Here is a 19462-nt window from a genome sequence, read left to right as displayed (position 1 = left end):
GAAACAGAATACAATTCACAAAAAAGTTCCGGTTGGCTATCCTTGTTTTTCTGTATTTATAACAAAAGCCTAGTTAAGCCAACATATCAGAAGAGGAAGAGTGCAGTCCCGGACATCAGCAGGACGTTGATTTTATACAATTAAAAAAACAAATCGTTAATATTACATGACTTACATTTATATATCGTAAACGAAAATAGTTCCAAATAAATCTATAAATCGTTGCACATCTTTGAGAAACAGTTTCCCTGACTGAAAACTTTTCATGAGTTTAGCGGCTTGAGATGGTCTCTGAAGTGCAGACAGAGGAGCGAAACATAACGATGTATCTTATAAAAAAATAATAACCCCCAGCTTTTTCAGCTTTTAAACTACAGGGTGGGCCATTTATATGGATACACCGTGGTGGCATGGGAGTGGTTGGTGATATTGAGGTCCTGTTTGTGGCACATTAGTATATGTCATGGTCACCACCCATCTTGAGGAGTTTGCCCCCTCACATGTACTGGTGTGCCACAAACGGGACTTTGGTGTCACCAGCCATTCCCATGTTGTTGCGGTGTATCCATATAAATGGCCCACCCTGTATTATTTCCGTTATGTATTGATTGAAAAACGGAGAATAATACAATTCGGATTTCAAACGCAACGCTGAGTTTACGAAACTCAACGCTGATTAAGAAATAACCCGATGGTGCAATTTAAGAAGATATTTTAGAGAATCAGTATGGGCTGCTGGTGGTGCTTGAGACTATATTTGTCATTTTGTTTCTGTGAAAAAATTGGCTAAGAATACGCTAAAAGATACTACTAAAAGTAGCCTATGATTATGTATTACTTATTTTAATGAATTAATTTAATGTAGTAGGCCTACCTGTCAAAAGTTTGGACAAATTTAAATATTTTATGTTTTTGAAAGAAGTCTATTACACCAAGGCTGCATTTATTTTATAGAAAATACAGTAAAAACTGTAATACTGTGGAAATATTATTATAAATAAAAATAACTGTTTTTAATAACTGCATCATTACAGTATTCAGTGTCACATGATCCTTCAGAAATTATTTCAGGGTTCTTTGATGAATAGAAAGTTCAATGAAAAGCATTTATTTGCATTATTACATTTATTTATTAACTTTATTCAAGCATTTATTAAATAGAAATCATTTGTAACATTATAAATGTCTTCACTGTCACTTTTGATCTATTTAATGCATCCTTGATGAATACAAGTATTCATTTCTCTCTCTCTCTTTTATTCTTATATACCCAAAAATCTTTGAATGGTATCATGGTTTCCACAAAATGTTAAGCAGAAAAAACTGTTTTCAACATTGATAATAATAATAATAATAATAATATACATTTCTTGCAGCAAATCAGCATGATTTCTGAAGGATCATGTGACACTGAAGACTGGAATAATGTTGCTGTAAATTCAACTTTGCATCACAGGAATAAATTACATTAATATTTCCCAATATTACTGGTTTTACTGTATTTTTGATTAAATAAATGCAGCCTTGGTAAGCATAAGAGGCTTTGTTCAAAAACATAAATAAAAAAATAAAAAATAATGTTCCCAAACCTAATACCATAATATGATACTGTAACATGTTATACATTACATTATGATTTGAAGTGCTTTATATGGTATCCATCTTAAAGCATTGTAAGTATTCCAGTGAAACATCTATGACAGAATAATTTTTTTTAAAGGTCATTTCCAGAGGAAAAGTTGTGCAGTTTGCCACAGTTAAGCGTGTCAGTGAAAAGAGACAGAGCCTTAACATTAAGATCACCCCTGACATGGTGCCATCTGCTCGGCTACTGGTGTACTACGTCCTGCATGGGGAGGAAAAAGCGGAACTGGTGGCAGACTCTGTGTGGATTAATGTGAAGGCTAAATGTGTTAACAACTTAAAAGTAATGCATTTTTATTTGTCATCAATAGTTGTGATGTGTTTTATGTTATTTATGAATAGTGATATATACCTCATTGGAATATATTTCAGGTGGACATATCAACTCTCAACTCACAGTATAAACCCAAAGATAAACTTGAATTAAGAGTGTCAACTAAAGAGGAGTCACTTGTGGCTTTTTCTGCTGTAGATACGGCCTTGTACGACCTAAAATCTAATGACAAAGACCCTCTAAAAAAGGTAAAATAGCAGACTTGTTCAAAAAGATGGTCTATGGTCAACTTTTTTATGTTTTTTTTTTTTGGGTGCTTTTTAATACACAAACTACAAATTAAGGTGATGATAAAAATGAGTGATGATGTGTTGTTTCTCATTGTTGCAGGTGCTACAACATGTTGAGCGAAGTGACTTGGGTTGTGGAAGAGGAGGAGGCAAAAATAATGCTGATGTGTTGGACCGCGCTGGCCTTACGTTCATCACCAATGCAAACGCCAAGGCCTCTAGTGCAGGTACATGCTCACGTGTAAAGTTAATAAGCGAGTGTGACTCGTTACATTAAAACATCTCAATAGAGGACGTGATAATTTGCTGAAACACTGGCAAATGTATTTTCTTTTCTTCTTTTTTAAGAGGGGGCCTGCTCAGACATAGTTAGGCAAAAACGTTCACCTGTCCTGGCACAAATGTTCGAAGCAAAGGGTCTGTATGCAAGCATTTTGTTTAAAAACAGTAACAGTATGCGCTAATAACCTTTTTTTTAATCACTGCAACATCATCAAAATACATTTAAGCCCACATGTTTGTTGTACAGCCAAAACCTATGGGCCGTACAAGAATTACTGCATATCTGGGACACGCAGTAGCCCTACGCTTGAAACCTGTGAAGATCGTTCTAAGAGATTGCATTTTCCTCCGTAAGGAATTAAGCTCTTTTAATGTGACACTTACATGAAATCATATTTTAGAGATCTTTCTGAGTTTCATATTATGTATTTCTCTTTGTTGTAGTGCCAATGTTACATAAATACATGATACATAAAATAAAATAAATTGATATTATCAAGTAATAAACAACATTATTAATTTAATAATGAATAATACTTGATGTGAAAATTTGTTCTGGAGCCTATAATTAGATATTGCTACTATAATGAATGAATTTAATGTATAACACATTACGTATAAGTGTTTTTATTTTATATATATCTTTTTTGTGAGTTCATTTAAATGGCAGCCATGCTTTAACATAATCCATCTGAATCAAACAAACTGGTTAATTCAGGTTGATTGGGACACTTTTTCCAAGTCATCTCAATGGCAAAAAGTGTCCCAATCACCCTGAATTCACCCCTATATTATACTTTAACATTAACCTGTATCTTTGCACTGTGTAAAGTATTCCTGTGAATAATTTCATCTGACAAATCTGTAGAAATATTGCTGAGCACATGAAGAAAAGGTGCCAGCGTGCCTTCTTGGAATGCTGTGAATTTGCAATGAAGCTCCGTAAAGAGAATGCGGATAGAATCATTCTAAGTCGTGGAGGTATGGTTGTTACTAATGACATCATCAACACAATGAACTTCTAGTAACTTAGATGAATAAACATGTAAAAAGACAGAATCTAAAGTTCTCCATTACGTAATGCAGCAATCGACTTTCTGCTGGATGTGATGCCATCTCAGATTAGGAGCTACTTCCCTGAGAGCTGGTTATGGGAGGAACACACCAGCAAGTAAGAAAACTTTCTGAACTACAACCTTCTGGCTAATTGATAATCTTTATAATAGAAATTTTACTATTTTTACTGTACTATTGCTAATAAACTGATTTGAAATTCATCAAAATCTACATATAAGTCAAATTCCTCTCTTTTTGTTAAATTATCCAGTTATACCTTTCATTTTAATCTGTCTGTTTAAGGTCTGGGTCAGTAAGCATTACCAAAAATCTTCCAGATTCACTGACTACGTGGGAGGTGAAAGCAGTTGGGGTATTCAGTGAGGGTGAGGCAACAAGCTGGATCGAAATTATTTGTTTTAGCATCACCTGCTGGCTGAAAAAGGGAATATGTGTAACATTAGCCAAAAGCTGTCGTAAAGACTGAAATAGCATACTAACATACTAACTCTTATAATCACTTCAGTAGGCTATATAGTATGCAGATTTTCTATATGCATGGATTACCTGAATTACCAACTAATTAAATATGAATTACAGTAGCACATTCTACCTTTAAAGGTATAGTCCACCCAAAAATGAAAATTCTGTCATCATTTAGCACTCGTCGTCAGGGCCTGATTTACCTGAAATTATGATAATTTTTTTGGGAATATTCTGACCATAGGCGTGAGCTTCACAAGAACAGCCATCATTACAAACAGTGCATTCTGGAAATAACCCAGTATGTATGCAGACCTGTTGGGGTGTTTTTTTATTAGAATCTCAGACTCTCCTGTTCCTTTGGTCAGGGATCTGTGTGTCAGATGAAAAGGTTCAGGTGTCCCAGGACATTAGTGTGGATATACCCTTGCCTTATTCCATGATTCGTGGAGAGCAGATTGAGCTCAGGGGTTCAGTCTACAATCAGCGTTCTTCAAAAACTCGGGTAAGCGGGATGAGTTTAAATCTAAATTATACTTTATCACCTAGACTACCGTTCAAAAGTTTGGGTCCGATTTTTTTTTTAAAGAAACAAATACTTTTATTCAGCAAGGATGCATTAAATTGATCAAAAGGGACAGTAAAGACTTTTATATTGTTACAAAAGATTTCTATTTGAAATAAATGCTCTTTTGAACTTTCTTGAACGTATCTGTCCCCGAGCTCGGCATCGTCCCTGATGGCCCCGACCCTTCCCACTAAGCCCATAATAACATTATCCACGCTAGTGGGAAAAGCATATATGGCAGCAGGTCAGGCTGGTGCATGTCTTCACACACCATGTCGATTTTATAGGCATACCAGGCCGACCTGCTGAGGGACCTAGACGATAGTGAGGGGGTGGGGACTGACACGGTTTGAAAATTGTGTCGAACCACAGATCTGTCTTTTCAGGCCACCAAAGAGACCGCTTGCACCATTGGGCGGTTTATGACAGCAATGGTGGCTGTGGAGAGGCATTTATGGCTAAATCTGTCATATATTAAAGAGAAAGACAGAGCCTTTCTGTTGGACGCCCCGCTATCACCTCCTGGCCTCTTCGACGATGCTGTTAACACCATAGTTGAGAGGTTTTAGAAGGCTAAAAAGCAAGTGGAGGCTGTCAAGCGTTACCTCCTTCGCCGTCCCCAGGCCCCTGAAGCTGCTGAGCGTGAGAAGCCCCAACCGTCGAGCTCCTCATATTGAGCGCAACAGAAGGAGAGTGTCTGACACTCTCAGCCGAAGCCTTCCAAACAGAAGACCGATCTGAGGAACGTTTATTTCGCGAAGAAGGCTTCAACAAAGAAAAAGTCCTGGGCCCGTATTCATAAAGAATCTTAATGCAAAGAGTAGCTCCTAGTGACAAAATTCTAAGAAAATTCTTAGAAATGTGGGCGTTTACTCTTAAAATTAAAGAAAAAATCCTAGTAAAGAAAAAAGTAATTCAGAAAGCATCTTAACCCTTAAAAGAGGTCTTAAGGTCAAAATTGTTAGGAGCACGGACGAGGACTTTTAAGAGGCTTAAGAGTTTCTTTAGCAGAGGAGAAAATGGCAGAAAGACGAAGAGGGAGAAGAAATGTGTTGCAGACAATGAATAACAGTGAGTTAATAAGACGCTATAGATTAGATCGTGCAGGGATCATGTTTGTGACTGATCTTATTAGAGACACGCTAACATCTCCGACACAGCACAGAAATGCCATAGCGCCAGAAATTAAAGTAATCACTACATTACGATATTTGGCAACTGGGAAAATTCCATGTTTGATACATTAAAACCAACATTCAAACCACCACTTAAATAGACATGCCAGCAATCAGTGTAATTGGAAAGAGAGGAACAATTATTATCATTCTAAGCCAATCAAATACCTTATAGGAAATTAACAGCATGGTAAAAAAAAAAAAAAGGATGTATATACACATATATAATGTGTGTGTGTGTGTGAGAACGGTCAAATAGGAAAAATGACGCATGTAATTTCAAAGTGAAGGCTTAGAATAGACCCTATACTTAAAATCACTTCTTTTTTTTTTTCTGAAAATAGATTACATTATTTTCTGGCTACTCAACTTCACTACTCAAAATCACGCAGCTGTGTCTCCACGCCTTGGTTATATGGAGGAAACCTTAGTTCTTGTCACAGGGTCCAGTGTTAGGAGCTCTTTGTCATCGAGTCACTCTCTCGACAGATGCTTCTCTCACCGGCTGGGGAGCGGTAATGGAAGGCCGCTTAGCTCAGGGTCTGTGGATGAGTCATCATCTTTCGTGGCACATAAATTGCCTGGAGATGATAGCTGTCTTCATGGCATTGAAGCACTTCCCCGACCTAAGAGGCCATCATGTGCTTGTCCATACAGGTTTTATCTGTTTGCGTCTCAGGATACGACGCACTGTCCACTGTGGTTCTCTCTTAGGTACATGTCCCCTGACCAGAGACATGTAACCTGCGGGTTTGGCTACTCTGAGGGGGCCCAACTCATAGACTCTGGTCTCTCAAACGAGGTTGTAAAGACCATACTTCACTCCAGAGCTCCATCCACAAGGAAACTATACGCCCAGAAATGGAAAGTTTTTACTTCTTGGTGTAATATACGACAATGGGATTCAGTTAACTGCCCCGTGGGTTCAATACTAGAGTTCCTTTAAGATAGTTTTTCAGCAGGGTTATCTCCATCCACTCTAAAGGTGTACGTGGCGGCCATAGTTATGTCCACAGAGCTGCCCTGTGGAGTAAGTCTGATCAGCTGTTTATCTGTTTTGAGTCTCCTAAGAAAGGGTCTCTGCATCTAAACAGACTATTATCAAGTGGATAGTTCAGGCTATCTCTCTTGCCTATGAAGCTTCTGGCCAGCCATCACCTTTGGCCATAAGAGCTCTTCCCACTAGGAGTATGGTGGCCTCCAAGGCCTTAATTTCAAGGGTCTCTCTTCAAGAAGTTTGTGATGCGGCAGGCTGGTCCTCGCTGCTCACGTTTGTCAGGTTTTATTACTTGGACCTTGGTGCCCTTGGATCACGAGTTCTTATGTCATAACTGATCCCAGTATTCACACGACAGGTTCTTGTGCGTATGGCGTTCAGACATTCTCGTTCCCAAAGCGCCATCGACGCAGCACGAGTTCCCTCAAAAGGGAACATCTCTGTAACCATAGTTCACTGAGAAGAGAGCGAGACACTGCGTCACTTTGCCATACTTCCTGCATCCCTGTGATCGACTTGCTTCGGCTAAATCGAAGCTAACGCCGGTCAGATCGGATGTGCTTTTATCCTTTCCTGCTAGTGACGTCAACCGCCCGTGATGTTCACTATCGTCCTTGGACTAGTTGACACATGTGCTTTAGACGCAGTGTCTCGTTCCATTCTCTGGGAACTATGGTTACAGTCATTACCCGAGAGGTTCTCCTTAACACCAAATCAGAATATTAGAATTATTTCTGAAGGAGTAATGGCTGTTGAAAATTCAACTTTGCCATCACAATAATAAATTACACTTTCAAATATATTAAAATAGAAAACATTTTAAATTGTAACAATATTACTGTTTTTTATCAAATTAATGTAGTCTTGGTGAGCATAAGAGACTTCTTTCAAAAGTATAAAAAAATCTTACCGACCCCAGACTTTTGAACAATGGTGTATATATTTATGTGACATTATGGTGATAAACTCATTATTGTTTTATTTCTCTCTGTATCTTTCTATATCTCACACATACATGAATAGTTCAGTGTGACCCTGACGGCAACAGAGGGAGTGTGTGTGTTTCGTGGAACTCAACAGGTGAAACAGGGAAAGCCAAATGAAAACAAGGGGCATATCGAAGGCCGTTCAGTGGCTTTGGTCACGTTCTACATCATGGCCTTGGAAGCGGGCACTCATACGCTGACTTTCACTTTAACAACTGAGTGGGGGGCTGAGAGTGTGGTCAAGAAATTGAAAGTGGTGGTAAGAAGCAATATGCAGTCAGTGCTAGAGGACTGTATCTTTGTAACAGTTTGTTCCCTTCTTTATAAAGATGTACAAACTACATTTTTAATATAGAAGGAAGTTTTGATATTTGAAGTTACTGTGTGTTTTTATTGTACACTGAAGTATTTTATTTTAAAAGAGTACAGTAGAGATTCCTCATGATATTTTTGCTTAAAAATTGTGTTTATTGAGAACTAAACCAGTTTCAGTTTAGTATGCCTGAGATTAGGATCTGACTGACAAATTTTCTGGTACTTCACAGCCAGAGGGAATTAGACTTGAAATACAAAGTGGTGGAAGAATAGATCCAAATGGAGTCTTTGGTAAGGACATCTGAAGAGTATAAGTATGCTCTCAACTCATGTGCTGGAGTTTCATGCCATTTCTTGTTCCCTTCTTAGGCACTTCCATGCGAAAACTTGAGTTAAAAAAATGTATTCCACCAAACATTGTGCCCAAGTCAACTGTGGATCGTATTCTAACAGTTAATGGTATGATGCCTGCGAAGCTTGAACACATTTGTGCAGATGCTAAATGACACTTTCTACACAGTCACATTTTTTTTAACTATATCAGATTTGTGCGATAATGTTTCTTTTATAAACTGCATAGATTCAAATTGATTATACTGGAGGTTCCAGAGGCCCTATGTATTTTTATAGTGAGGAAATGTTGCCAAGTCACGTTGTAACTTGTTTTTCTTGTTCAGGTGAAGTACTGGGAGAGCTTCTGTCAATAATAAATAACCCAGAAGGTTTAAAACAGTTGACTAACCTGCCACGGGGAAATGCAGAAATGGAGCTCATGAGTGTCCTGCCAATCTACTATGTCTACCACTACCTTGACAAGACAGAGAAATGGGACATTTTGGGGAAAGAGTCAGCTGCAAGTGAAAAGGAATTAAAAAGGAAAATGCAAGCTGGTGGGATGTTTGTTTCAGTAGAGAAGAATACTTTTTTTCCCCCTCACATTTCTTGTATATCATGTTCTTTTAGGGGTTCAAGGCCGTAGCGCTGAAACCCTGTTGTAATGTTTAGAATTTCCAAGGATCAGCATTCTCCCCTAAAAGTGATCGGGCAGACCAAACCATAAGTTGTAGAGACTTTATACTTTGAGGGATGGTAGTACCCAACCTCCATCTACAACATTACCAAGGCTCGCCCCAATCGGCCTGATGGTGGCACTACAGCGATCAAAAGAATGTAACAGCTCATAACCGCTCATAACTCAAACCATTCATCACAGGCTCAATTGACTTATATTGTTGGAATCCTTGGCTTGATCATTACTCTGCACAATTTTGGGGGATTTTGGATTTTTCAAAAAGAAAAAACGACTTTTGGGAAATAGTTCTAGGTTTTTCACCCAGTGCAGAAATATTCTCTGGAGTCTGACTGTCAATAATAATTAAAAAAGTCCGTGGCGAGATGCCAAAACGTTCAAAGTACTTTTACTAAAATGGCTATCCCTCTTGAACGATTTCACCAAAATCTGTACACCTAAGAATGGGCTCAGTCTGTGGCCGCGTGGAAAAGGACTGGCCACTTGGTGGCACTTAAAAAAAAAAAAAACGGCTATAGCTGCAATTGTTTACAAGGACATTCAAATATCTCGAAAAACATGGCCTCCATCGGCCAATGAAATTCGAGCAGCTGTTAGATAAGGTTAATGGAGGTTGATCGGAAGGAAACTCGCTGGGCTTGTTTCACGGCCCTAGAGGCCTGTGTGAAATTTGAAAGAAATCGGCCACGAGGTGCCTTCACGTTTTTCGCGTGTGTAAAGGATTGTATATCATGCGATTTTTCGTACATGCCCACAACTTTTATATCATATGTTACAACTCATTCTGAGCAACTTTGCCTCTAGGACCATCGCTGTCAATAGAACCGTTCATTAATATTGGAGATTGCTAGGTTTTTGGCTCAACCTCGATAACTGTTAAAAAGATTTAAAACATATATTTTCTCAGTAAATTGGCTGCAACCAGTAGGTGGTTACAGGCTTGCTAAATAAAACATAATAATTTTTTACGCATGTAATTAAAAGATAACTTTTTACGCATGTGCTTAAAGTCCTTAAAGCACTTGAACCCCGTTAATTGCTGCTCTATTTTCATTATTTATTTTATTTTCAAATTTTTGGTATACTCGGTCTCCATACAATAGTGACAAAAATTTAATGATAATTTCCATCCTATAATAATTACATTTTGTTTTTTACTTGCTTGTCTTATACGAAAGTAACTATATCAGTTATAGCCAGTACAATTAACTATAATTAACTATTAAGTGATTTAACGACTCACTGTTCCTTTCTAGGCATCACCAGCATGATGTCATATAAGCTGAAATATGAACATGGTTTCAACATGTGGTCGAACAAGGACAAATCACCCAGTACCTGGTAAACAACTGCTAAAAAAATTTGTATGCCATTTTCTCCTCAGTAGCAGCTGAAACGAAGCATTGTCTAATTGTTATTTTACAAATGTTTTACATAGATAGCAATACATATAGAACGTGCATTTTACGTGCTACTAACATTCTACTGGAGGTGTAATGTTGTAAAAACTTCTTTAGGGTGACGGCTCTTATAGTCAAGACTTTTGCTGACATGCATGAATATGTCTCTTTGGAGTCTGAAGTGCTGGTCAATGGCATTTATTGGCTGATTAAAAATCGTCAGAATGATGATGGCTCGTTCTTTGAGAAATCACAAAGCAATCCACTTAAACTCATGGTATGTGAAGAAAATAAGCGTTCATGATATCATACTGTATATTTCAATGTGTTTTGATCAAGATTGTCTTGTTTTTTTAAAGGGTTCCGGAGCAGATGTCACTGAAAAGACAGTCTTCCTCACTTCTTTTGTCATGATTGGAATTAAAAATGCCCTGAAGGTCCCAAATGTTAACATACAGGTATGACTGACAGTAAATTCTGACCAATGTAGGATTGTTCCTCATTCAGTCAGTGACTAACAGTACAATTGTCTCTTTAGGCCTTTAAAAATGCTTTAGATCATGCCACGGAGTACCTTTCCTCTAAGTCAAAGAAGATTGAAAGTTTATATGTTAGAGCCATTGCATCCTATGCTCTGACACTGGTAGACATCAATAGTATGCCGGCAGTCGACCTTTATGAAAAAATCAAACAGCAGGCTCAAGTTAAAGGTAAAATATTATTTGGGACATTCTGCACACTTTTGACCAAAAAAAACAAACAAATCAGCACAGATTAAACCCTCTAATATTTGACCAATAACTTAATACAAACAATTTGTCTGTACATCTAACATTTTCAGGGAACCCAGCCACAATTCGTTTCTGGGAAGGCTCTAAATCTAACAAGGATTCATTAAAACCCAGTGGTGCGACAGCAAAGAATTTATGTTTATGTCCAACAGTTTATGTCCTGCTTAACGTTTTAGTCAGAGGTGATTCCACCTATGCAAAGCCCATCCTGAACTGGTTAACACAAGACCAGAGATACGGAGGGGGCTTTCTTTCAACACAGGTACTCAATGCAATATATACAGTATCTTAATCTTTTAATGTTGTCTTTATCATATGTGATCTTACTTTCCTCAAATTTTCAGGACAGCATTCTCACTTTGGAGGCCCTTACCAAGTATAGCATCTTAGCCAGTCAAGCCACCTTAGACATGGTGGTTGACATTGAATACAAGACTAAAGGTGACATCAGCAGAATCAAACTAACTCAGCAAAATCCTGTTGCTAAACCGATAGTGGTAAGATGTTAATTAAAAAATATATATATATGATGTTAACTTAATTATTATAGGTACAATTTTCATTTAAATTAAATATAAATGCCACTCTTCTGTTTTCTTTGAAAAGGTGATCAAAAATGATGATATAATAATCAAAACAGCAATGAGCTCTGGTGTTTCATTTGCCAAAGTAAGTGAGCTTGTATTTAACAAAGGAATATAAGTATCAGTTATTGGTATATTACTAATATATATCAAAATTGGATATTTATTTGTTCACACTCATTTTCATCTATTTTTACATTTAAACTACCTCTGCTATCTTCTAGTGATCACTTAAAATTAATTTCAGATCCAAAAGTCAAAATCAGTTCCCTTTCGTAAAGGGAACTCCCGCTGCATCGATACTCGATACTTTGGGGAATGCCTTCGGCATGAAGTGTCTGAAGTCAACTATAGAACTATTCCAATCTTGATTGGTGCAACATCATTACGTCACTCGTGACGTCGCATGTGACGGTGATCCGGAAGCTATAAAACGGTCACAGGAACCAGGAAATGTTAGCTTCTGGTCTTCAGCAAGCGCTCTATGTCATCTTGTCTGTTCTATTTGGTGTTGTTTGTCCCTTGAAAAAGAGTTTATATATATATATTATGGCGAGTGAGAAACTATTCAGGCAGTGTGCGTCCCCTTGCCCAAGTTATTTAAGCGAGGGTGACACACACTCGCTTTGTGTAGTCTGTCTGGGAGTGGAGCATGCACAGGCAGTGCTCGAGGGCGCTGTCTGTGCTAACTGTGACCAAATGCCCCTGAGAACGCTCCGCTCCCGACGAGCCATGTTTAATGAGGCTGGCCAGCCTCGCGATCCCCATGGATCAGGTCCCGCGTCTGTCGAGGCAGCGCGGCGTCTGCATTCATGGGGATCGCAAAGAGATCTACTGGATAATGATGAGACGGCTTCGGCCCTTTCTCAACATTCTGAAGCTAGTTCCCGAAGTTCCGCTCTGGGTGCGGAAGCCCGCGCTGCAGCTTCTTCCGTCCCGGTATTGGAACCGATGCTCGAATTATCTGGTTCCGAGGAGCTAGATATTTTGGGCATCGAGGCAGGGGAATGTGAAAATTCGCCACCCCATTCCCCTGCCTTTGAGGAGCTGCTAGAGGTTGTGACTAGAGCAGTGGCTAAATTAAAGATCGATTGGCCACCAGAAATGCAGGAAGCGACTAAAAAAAGCAAACTTGATGAGCGCTTCCTGCAGACTCGGTCACAACCTCTAAGCCGGAGTCTGCCATTTTTTCCCGATCTCCACACTGAGGTGTCGAGATCGTGGAATAAGCCCTTCTCCTCAAGAATATATGTCCCCAATGTTCACTTATATTAAAATATATTGGGTGCCAAGGAGGAGGGTTATGGGATGATGCCCAGGGTTGAAGAGTCGTTCGCATCTCATCTCTCCCCTGACGTTGCGTCATCCCTGCGGGCTCCGGCGCTTCCCACCAAGCCCTGCCGTACAACATCAGCCTTGGTTGGGAAGGCATATATGGCGGCAGGTCGGGCTGGTAGTTGCCTGCATACAATGGGGCTGTTGCAGGCATACCAGGCCGACCTCCTCAAAGAGGTGGACGACAGTGGGGAGGTCGCCTTCGACGACATCCGCGAGATGCGTCGAGTGGTCGACTTGTCTCTCCGTGCTACCAAGGAAACGGCCCGTGCCATCGGCTGCTCCATGGCAGCACTGGTAGCCATGGAGAGACATCTGTGGCTGAACCTGACAAAGACAGGGTTTGTCTCCTCGATGCCCCAGTTTCGTCTTCTGGCCTTTTCGGCGACGGTGTCAACAATGTCGTCGATAGGTTTCAGGAGGCGAAACGACAGTCAGCCGCATTTAAAGAGCTAATCCCCCGCTGTCGCTCCAGGTCTCGTGGGTCTGCTGCCAGGGGGCAGTCCCACGAGGCCGCCGCCAGCTCCTCACACCTGCTGAGGCAGAAGGAGAGTGTTGCCTCTCGTGCTCCCCCTCAAGGGGCCTGGAGTCAGTGGCAACACCCTCAGTCGAAGCCTTCCAAGCCAAAAACAGATCTGAGGACTGTTATTCAGGCGAGGAAGGCTTCGGCTAAGAGGCCGTGACAGGAGGTTCAGGCCTCTGAGGGCGTCCCCCTTCGCGTGGGCTTTTTAAAACTTCGCTCCGCGGAGCCCTCAGGAAATCGATGTTGCTTCCCGCCATCAAGTGCGCTTCGGGACACATCGACTTCTAGCGAATGTATTATACAGAGTGTTCCTATGAAATCTATGACCCTGAAACGTTCGCTACCTCTCACGAGGCCTGTAGAAAAAAATATTCGGTTAGTTCCTGCCAGAAAATTGCTTCAGGTCACTAAAAATAAAAATAAAACACCTGAGGTCAGTCCTGAGAAACTGATTCCCCTAGTAGATTATTTAGACACCTGGAAGGATCTTCAAAATATATCTCAGTGGGTCCTGAATACAGTTGAGAAGGGATATAGAATCCAGTTCCAGTATAGACCACCTAGATTTAGTGGTGTTATTCATACGCTGGTATCTCCTGACCAGGCTCAGGTGATGGAAGATGAAGTTCAGACTCTCTTAGCTAAGGAGGCCATAGAATATGTGCCCCTCCACCAGAGGGATTCCGGGTTCTACAGCCGGTACTTCATAGTTCCAAAGAAGGATGGTGGGCTGCGTCCCATTATAGATCTTAGGGTATTGAACAAATCTTTGAGGAGATTTAAGTTCAAAATGTTAACTATACCTATGATCGTTCAACAAATCAGATCCGAGGACTGGTTTGTGACGATAGATCTTAAGGATGCATATTTTCATATTTCCATCATCCCACAACACAGGAAGTTTCTTAGATTCGCTTTTGAGGGAAAAGCTTATCAATATAAGGTTCTTCCTTTCGGCCTAGCCTTATCCCCTCGCACCTTCACTAAATGTATGGACGCGGCCCTTGCTCCATTGAGACTTCAGGGGATCCGTATCTTAAATTACATAGATGACTGGCTCATTTTAGCTCAGTCGAAAGAACTGGCAATTCAACATCAAGATGTTGTTTTGCGTCATCTGAGGTGCTTGGGGTTGAGACTCAATGTGAAGAAAAGTTCCTTAACTCCTCTTCAGAGGACTACGTTCCTGGGAGTAGAGTGGGACTCAGTTACGATGCGGGCACAATTGTCTCCTGCTCGTATTAATACTATCTTAAACACAATGAAGAGTATTAGGTTAGGCCAGGCTATAACTGTCAAACACTTTCAAAGAGTTTTGGGTCTTATGGCTGCAGCTTCCACGGTAGTACCCTTTGGTCTGCTCCATATGAGGGCCTTGCAGTGGTGGCTCAGGAACAAGGGGTTTTCTCCTCTGGGAAACCCTTTTCGCATGATCAGAGTTACGCGCAGATGCCTTCGTTCTCTCGTCATGTGGAAGAAACCATGGTTCCTGTCTCAAGGCCCGGTTTTGGGAGCACCATGTCAGAGAAAGACTTTGACTACGGATGCGTCCCTTACAGGCTGGGGTGCGGTTATGGAGGGCCGTTACACCCGAGGTACTTGGAAGGACCATCATCTCTCATGGCATATTAATCGCTTGGAGATGTTGGCTGTGTTTTTTGCCCTGAGGCACTTCCTTGTGGACCTCAGAGGCCATCATGTTCTTGTTAGGACAGACAATATGTCGGTGGTCTCTTATATCAACCGCCAAGGAGGTTTGAGATCTCGCCCTCTTTGTAGACTGGCGCATCAAATTCTTCTTTGGTCCCAGGATACATTTTTCTCTGTCAGATCTATTTATATTCCTGGGGTTGAAAATTTGGGAGCAGACATCCTGTCGAGGCAGGGGCTGAGGCCGGGGGAATGGTGGCTCCACCCCGAAGTGGTTGAGCTTATATGGAGAGAGTTTGGTCGGGCGGAGGTTGACCTGTTCGCTTCTCATGAGAACTCTCACATCCAGCTCCTTTGGGCCTGGATGCCATGGTACAGATGTGGCCGAGGTCACGTCTGTGCGCTTTTCCCCCGATCGCTCTGCTCCCTGGGGTTCTAGAAAGGGTCAGGAGGTACGGTGTGAAAGTACTCCTTGTAGCTCCGTACTGGCCGGCCCGAATTTGGTTCTCTGACCTTATAAGTCTCTTGGAGAGTCCTCCATGGCAAATTCATATTAGGAGAGATCTTCTGTCTCAGGCTGGTGGTACATTATTTCATCCACAACCAGAGTTATGGAGACTATGGGTCTGGCCCCTGAGGGGGTCCCACCCATAATTAGGTTGCCTTATCCACCGAGGTGGTTAGGTCATCCATTCTAGAACCCCACTCTACTAGGAACTAAACAATTAAGTTAGGGAGGGCATTGAACCCAGTTTATTACTGCCCACTGGCTTCAGTACTGGTGTTCCATCCTGCTCTCTAACGGGATCTCCCGGTCATGCTTAGGGCCTCTGTGGTGGCCTCGGTGCCCTCCGCAGGCCTCTAAGGGTGTGCACGTAGGGATATTCCCACTGAAACTCCATGTTCCTGTAGATTGGAGGAGAAATCCTTTCATCCAGCCTATTGGCATCAGGCTGATGGGCTATCCCTGGCACCCATCATGTCCTGTGGATGAGATATATGAATATATGAGTATAGGAGAATCTATTGAGTCTGCTTCCTGCTCGTCTTACTCCCTGGAAGAGTGGTGGTGCTGCCCCTTCTTACTTGCTAGCGTGGGAGCCACTCAAAGTTATTCTTGCCCGGTACTGAGGTGCCTGTAGGCAATAGTATGATTCTTCGGGTATTCCATCCTCCACCGCATAATGGTCAAGGTCATAGCCTTGGAGGTTCCTATGTTAGGCCTCAGGCTGAGAGGAGTCAGTCCATCTAGTTATGCGTCAAGGGTTAGGAGCTATTTCCCTTTATTAATAAGACAGTTGGTTATCTAAAACCACTCATATTTGGAGTACAAGGTGCGCTTTTGCCTTCACCTCTTATCTAATACTTTCTACTGTCTGGGGCTCTCATCCATGGGGTCAGTCGAGCCTCCGTCTCCAGACCTCCCCTTCTTACACCAAATCTTATGACAAGCTAGTTTGGATCTGCCCTCTACTCATTCTATCGTCCGTGAGTGTGCCAGATGCTTTATACCAGGGCGTTTTTCTCTCAGTGTGGAGGCGTGGGTATTCGTTCCCCAAAGTATCGAGTATCGATGCAGCGGGAGTTCCCTTTACGAAAGGGAACGTCTCGGGTTACTATTTGTAACCCTCGTTCCCTGAGTAGGGAACGAGACGCTGCATCCCTCGGCCTGGTTCCTGCGACCGTTTTATAGCTTCCGGATCACCGTCACATGCGACGTCATGAGTGACGTAATGACGTTGCACCAATCAAGATTGGAATAGTTCCATAGTTGACTTCAGACGCTTCATGCCGAAGGCATTCCCTAAAGTATTGAGTATCGATGCAGCGTCTCGTTCCCTACTCAGGTAAGTTCCCTACCCTACTTAACAGTAACCCGAGACGTTTTTTCATACTTGTCTAGTTATATAGTGTAATGATGCTCAAATGTATTATTTAAAAGTATTGATTTAATTTTTTGTGTTTTTATTTGATTTAGAAAAATAGTATTGTAGAATTTTAATATATGCCACTGATCAGTAACGACCAGATTAAAAAAACTAAAACAAAACAAAATAATCCTTTTTTAAACAATCATTCTAAAGGATGGTAATTTTCAGTGTATTTGATAAACACTACAACAATCTAGACTTATACATATGTGTGTGTGTGTGTATGTGTGTATATATATATATATATATATATTTATTTATTTATTTATTTATTTATTTATTTATTTATATATATTCTATGCATGAAACCAACTGTATTTATTGATTAACCTCATTTTGACAGCTGAGAACAGTTTACTATGGGATGACAGAGAGCAATGAAAATTGCCAATTTAATATATCAATTGACATTCATGACCGTGTCCCGTATTCAGATGGTACGTTCTGTAATTTTTTCTACTTTTATACGCTCATTATCTTTTAAAATGAACTTGGTGCAGCTAATTTGATTTCTTTGTGAGCAGATCCTATGCTTTTGTCACAGCGGATTGTGGCCTGTGCAAAGTAAGTCTGTAGAAACTCCTGATAAGAAGTTACAGGTTTTAAGTGTCTGTGTAAATTTCTGTTTTGCATGTAAAACGCATTAAAAAATGCCATTATGTGTAAAGATACAAGCCACATGAAAATGCAATTGAAACTGAGTCAGGACTCACTGTGATGGAAATTAATTTGCCGACCGGTGTGACCCCAGTCCAGGAGGATTTAGATATGGTGAGACACTAAATGCAAATACATTTCCACAGAAAACATAGTTTCAGAAAACTGTAGTGACATTTTATGTTTCTAAATTTTGCAGTATCAAAATGGACTTGAGTCTCAGATTTCCAACTTTGAAATATTGGGTGACAAAGTCATCCTTCAAATAGATTCGGTAAGCATTGCTAGACAAAACAAACTTTCTCCAAAAATTTGCATTAAAGAATGTCATCTTGACATCTTGTCATTGTCATCTTGAAGAATATTTCTAACCATACAATACTTATCCTGCAGATACCATCAAAAGATTTCTACTGTGTGGGTTTCCGTATTCAAGAGGAATTTGAAACTGGCATGAGCAGATCCTCGGTATTCAGAGTTTACGAATTTTATGATCAAGGTATAGCACAAATGTTTCCCCAAATGTTTTATTTATATCTGGCTGAACTGATTTGGGCTACATAAAACAAGCTTTCTCTACTCATTTTTAATAGGAAGTACTTGTATGAAGTTTTACCACAAACAAAGCCGCAAACTGTTGCGACTCTGTGAGGGAGACCAGTGTCAGTGCATGGCAGGTAAGCTGCTTAAAAGCAAAAAAACAGAAATAAAGAAAAAACTGAAATCGCACATGACGTTCTCATTTACATAGGCTTAAATGTGTATTGAGTTTAATGTGTCTGTGTTAGTTTAACAATGTGTCTGTATTTCCATTTCCATTTTCAAAATTAGCGGAATGTTGCAACTTTAAATCCACCATTGATCCCACAATCACTGCTGAACAGCGCAAAAGTGATATGTGCAAAGAAAGCATGAAATATGGTAAATAATGATCCTCATGAAGCTTCTGGTCACATAAAAATCATTGTCACATGATCAGTGGTATACGTTTGCACAATGGTACATGTCATTTACTGGCCCATCTTTTTTTCTAGTATTTAAAGTGTTAATTGAATCCTCTGAGGCAAGTGGAGATTTCGTGACCTACAAAGCAAAAGTTAAAGCAGTGCTAAAAAAAGGCAAGAGTATATTGAATATGTTTTGTGTCAATATATTATAAAGTTTAAGTTGTAAATGATTTAAAGTAAAATTATTTGAATAAATAATTTGAATAAACAAGTTGCATCACAGCTTCAATCCAGAATTTCTCTTCTGCAGAACAAACGGACGACTTAAAAACAGATTCAGAAATAGATTTTGTGAAGAAGGCAACTTGCAATGAAACAAATTTCGAAGTTGGCAAGCAGTATCTGGTCATGACTTCTGAGAGCATGAAGATAAAAGTGGATCGTGCTTATAAGTGAGTTCTTTTTTGCTTTCTTGCTCATGTTTTAAAAAACACATCATACAGTACCTTAAATCAAGATTTTGCAAGATTCAAGATCTGCTTGT

The 19462-nt window shown here is 40.2% G+C and overlaps 1 protein-coding gene across 1 annotated transcript in view; it reads left to right on the top strand.

Annotated features, from left to right (window-relative positions):
- Positions 1 to 19462, top strand: part of c5 (complement component 5) — a 33521-nt gene that overhangs the window by 13488 nt on the left and 571 nt on the right. Inside the window, exons 13-41 of the mRNA XM_082169717.1 lie at positions 1721 to 1927; positions 2017 to 2166; positions 2309 to 2435; positions 2557 to 2625; positions 2738 to 2840; positions 3359 to 3471; positions 3577 to 3661; positions 3850 to 3932; positions 4398 to 4534; positions 7793 to 8014; positions 8301 to 8361; positions 8440 to 8529; positions 8748 to 8960; positions 10357 to 10441; positions 10618 to 10777; positions 10860 to 10958; positions 11039 to 11210; positions 11342 to 11553; positions 11636 to 11788; positions 11898 to 11960; positions 17658 to 17751; positions 17839 to 17878; positions 17983 to 18085; positions 18171 to 18245; positions 18365 to 18470; positions 18565 to 18648; positions 18803 to 18892; positions 19006 to 19089; positions 19229 to 19370. Coding sequence (XP_082025843.1) covers positions 1721 to 1927; positions 2017 to 2166; positions 2309 to 2435; positions 2557 to 2625; positions 2738 to 2840; positions 3359 to 3471; positions 3577 to 3661; positions 3850 to 3932; positions 4398 to 4534; positions 7793 to 8014; positions 8301 to 8361; positions 8440 to 8529; positions 8748 to 8960; positions 10357 to 10441; positions 10618 to 10777; positions 10860 to 10958; positions 11039 to 11210; positions 11342 to 11553; positions 11636 to 11788; positions 11898 to 11960; positions 17658 to 17751; positions 17839 to 17878; positions 17983 to 18085; positions 18171 to 18245; positions 18365 to 18470; positions 18565 to 18648; positions 18803 to 18892; positions 19006 to 19089; positions 19229 to 19370 — 3422 coding nt within the window. The remainder of the gene's footprint in view (positions 1 to 1720; positions 1928 to 2016; positions 2167 to 2308; positions 2436 to 2556; positions 2626 to 2737; positions 2841 to 3358; positions 3472 to 3576; positions 3662 to 3849; positions 3933 to 4397; positions 4535 to 7792; positions 8015 to 8300; positions 8362 to 8439; positions 8530 to 8747; positions 8961 to 10356; positions 10442 to 10617; positions 10778 to 10859; positions 10959 to 11038; positions 11211 to 11341; positions 11554 to 11635; positions 11789 to 11897; positions 11961 to 17657; positions 17752 to 17838; positions 17879 to 17982; positions 18086 to 18170; positions 18246 to 18364; positions 18471 to 18564; positions 18649 to 18802; positions 18893 to 19005; positions 19090 to 19228; positions 19371 to 19462) is intronic.

Source organism: Leuciscus leuciscus (assembly GCF_965113295.1).
Source record: "Leuciscus leuciscus genome assembly, chromosome: 5".
Classification (NCBI taxonomy): Eukaryota; Metazoa; Chordata; class Actinopteri; order Cypriniformes; family Leuciscidae; genus Leuciscus; species Leuciscus leuciscus.
Note: the sequence above shows the minus strand (reverse complement) of the source record. Positions and strands in the feature narration are given on the sequence as shown.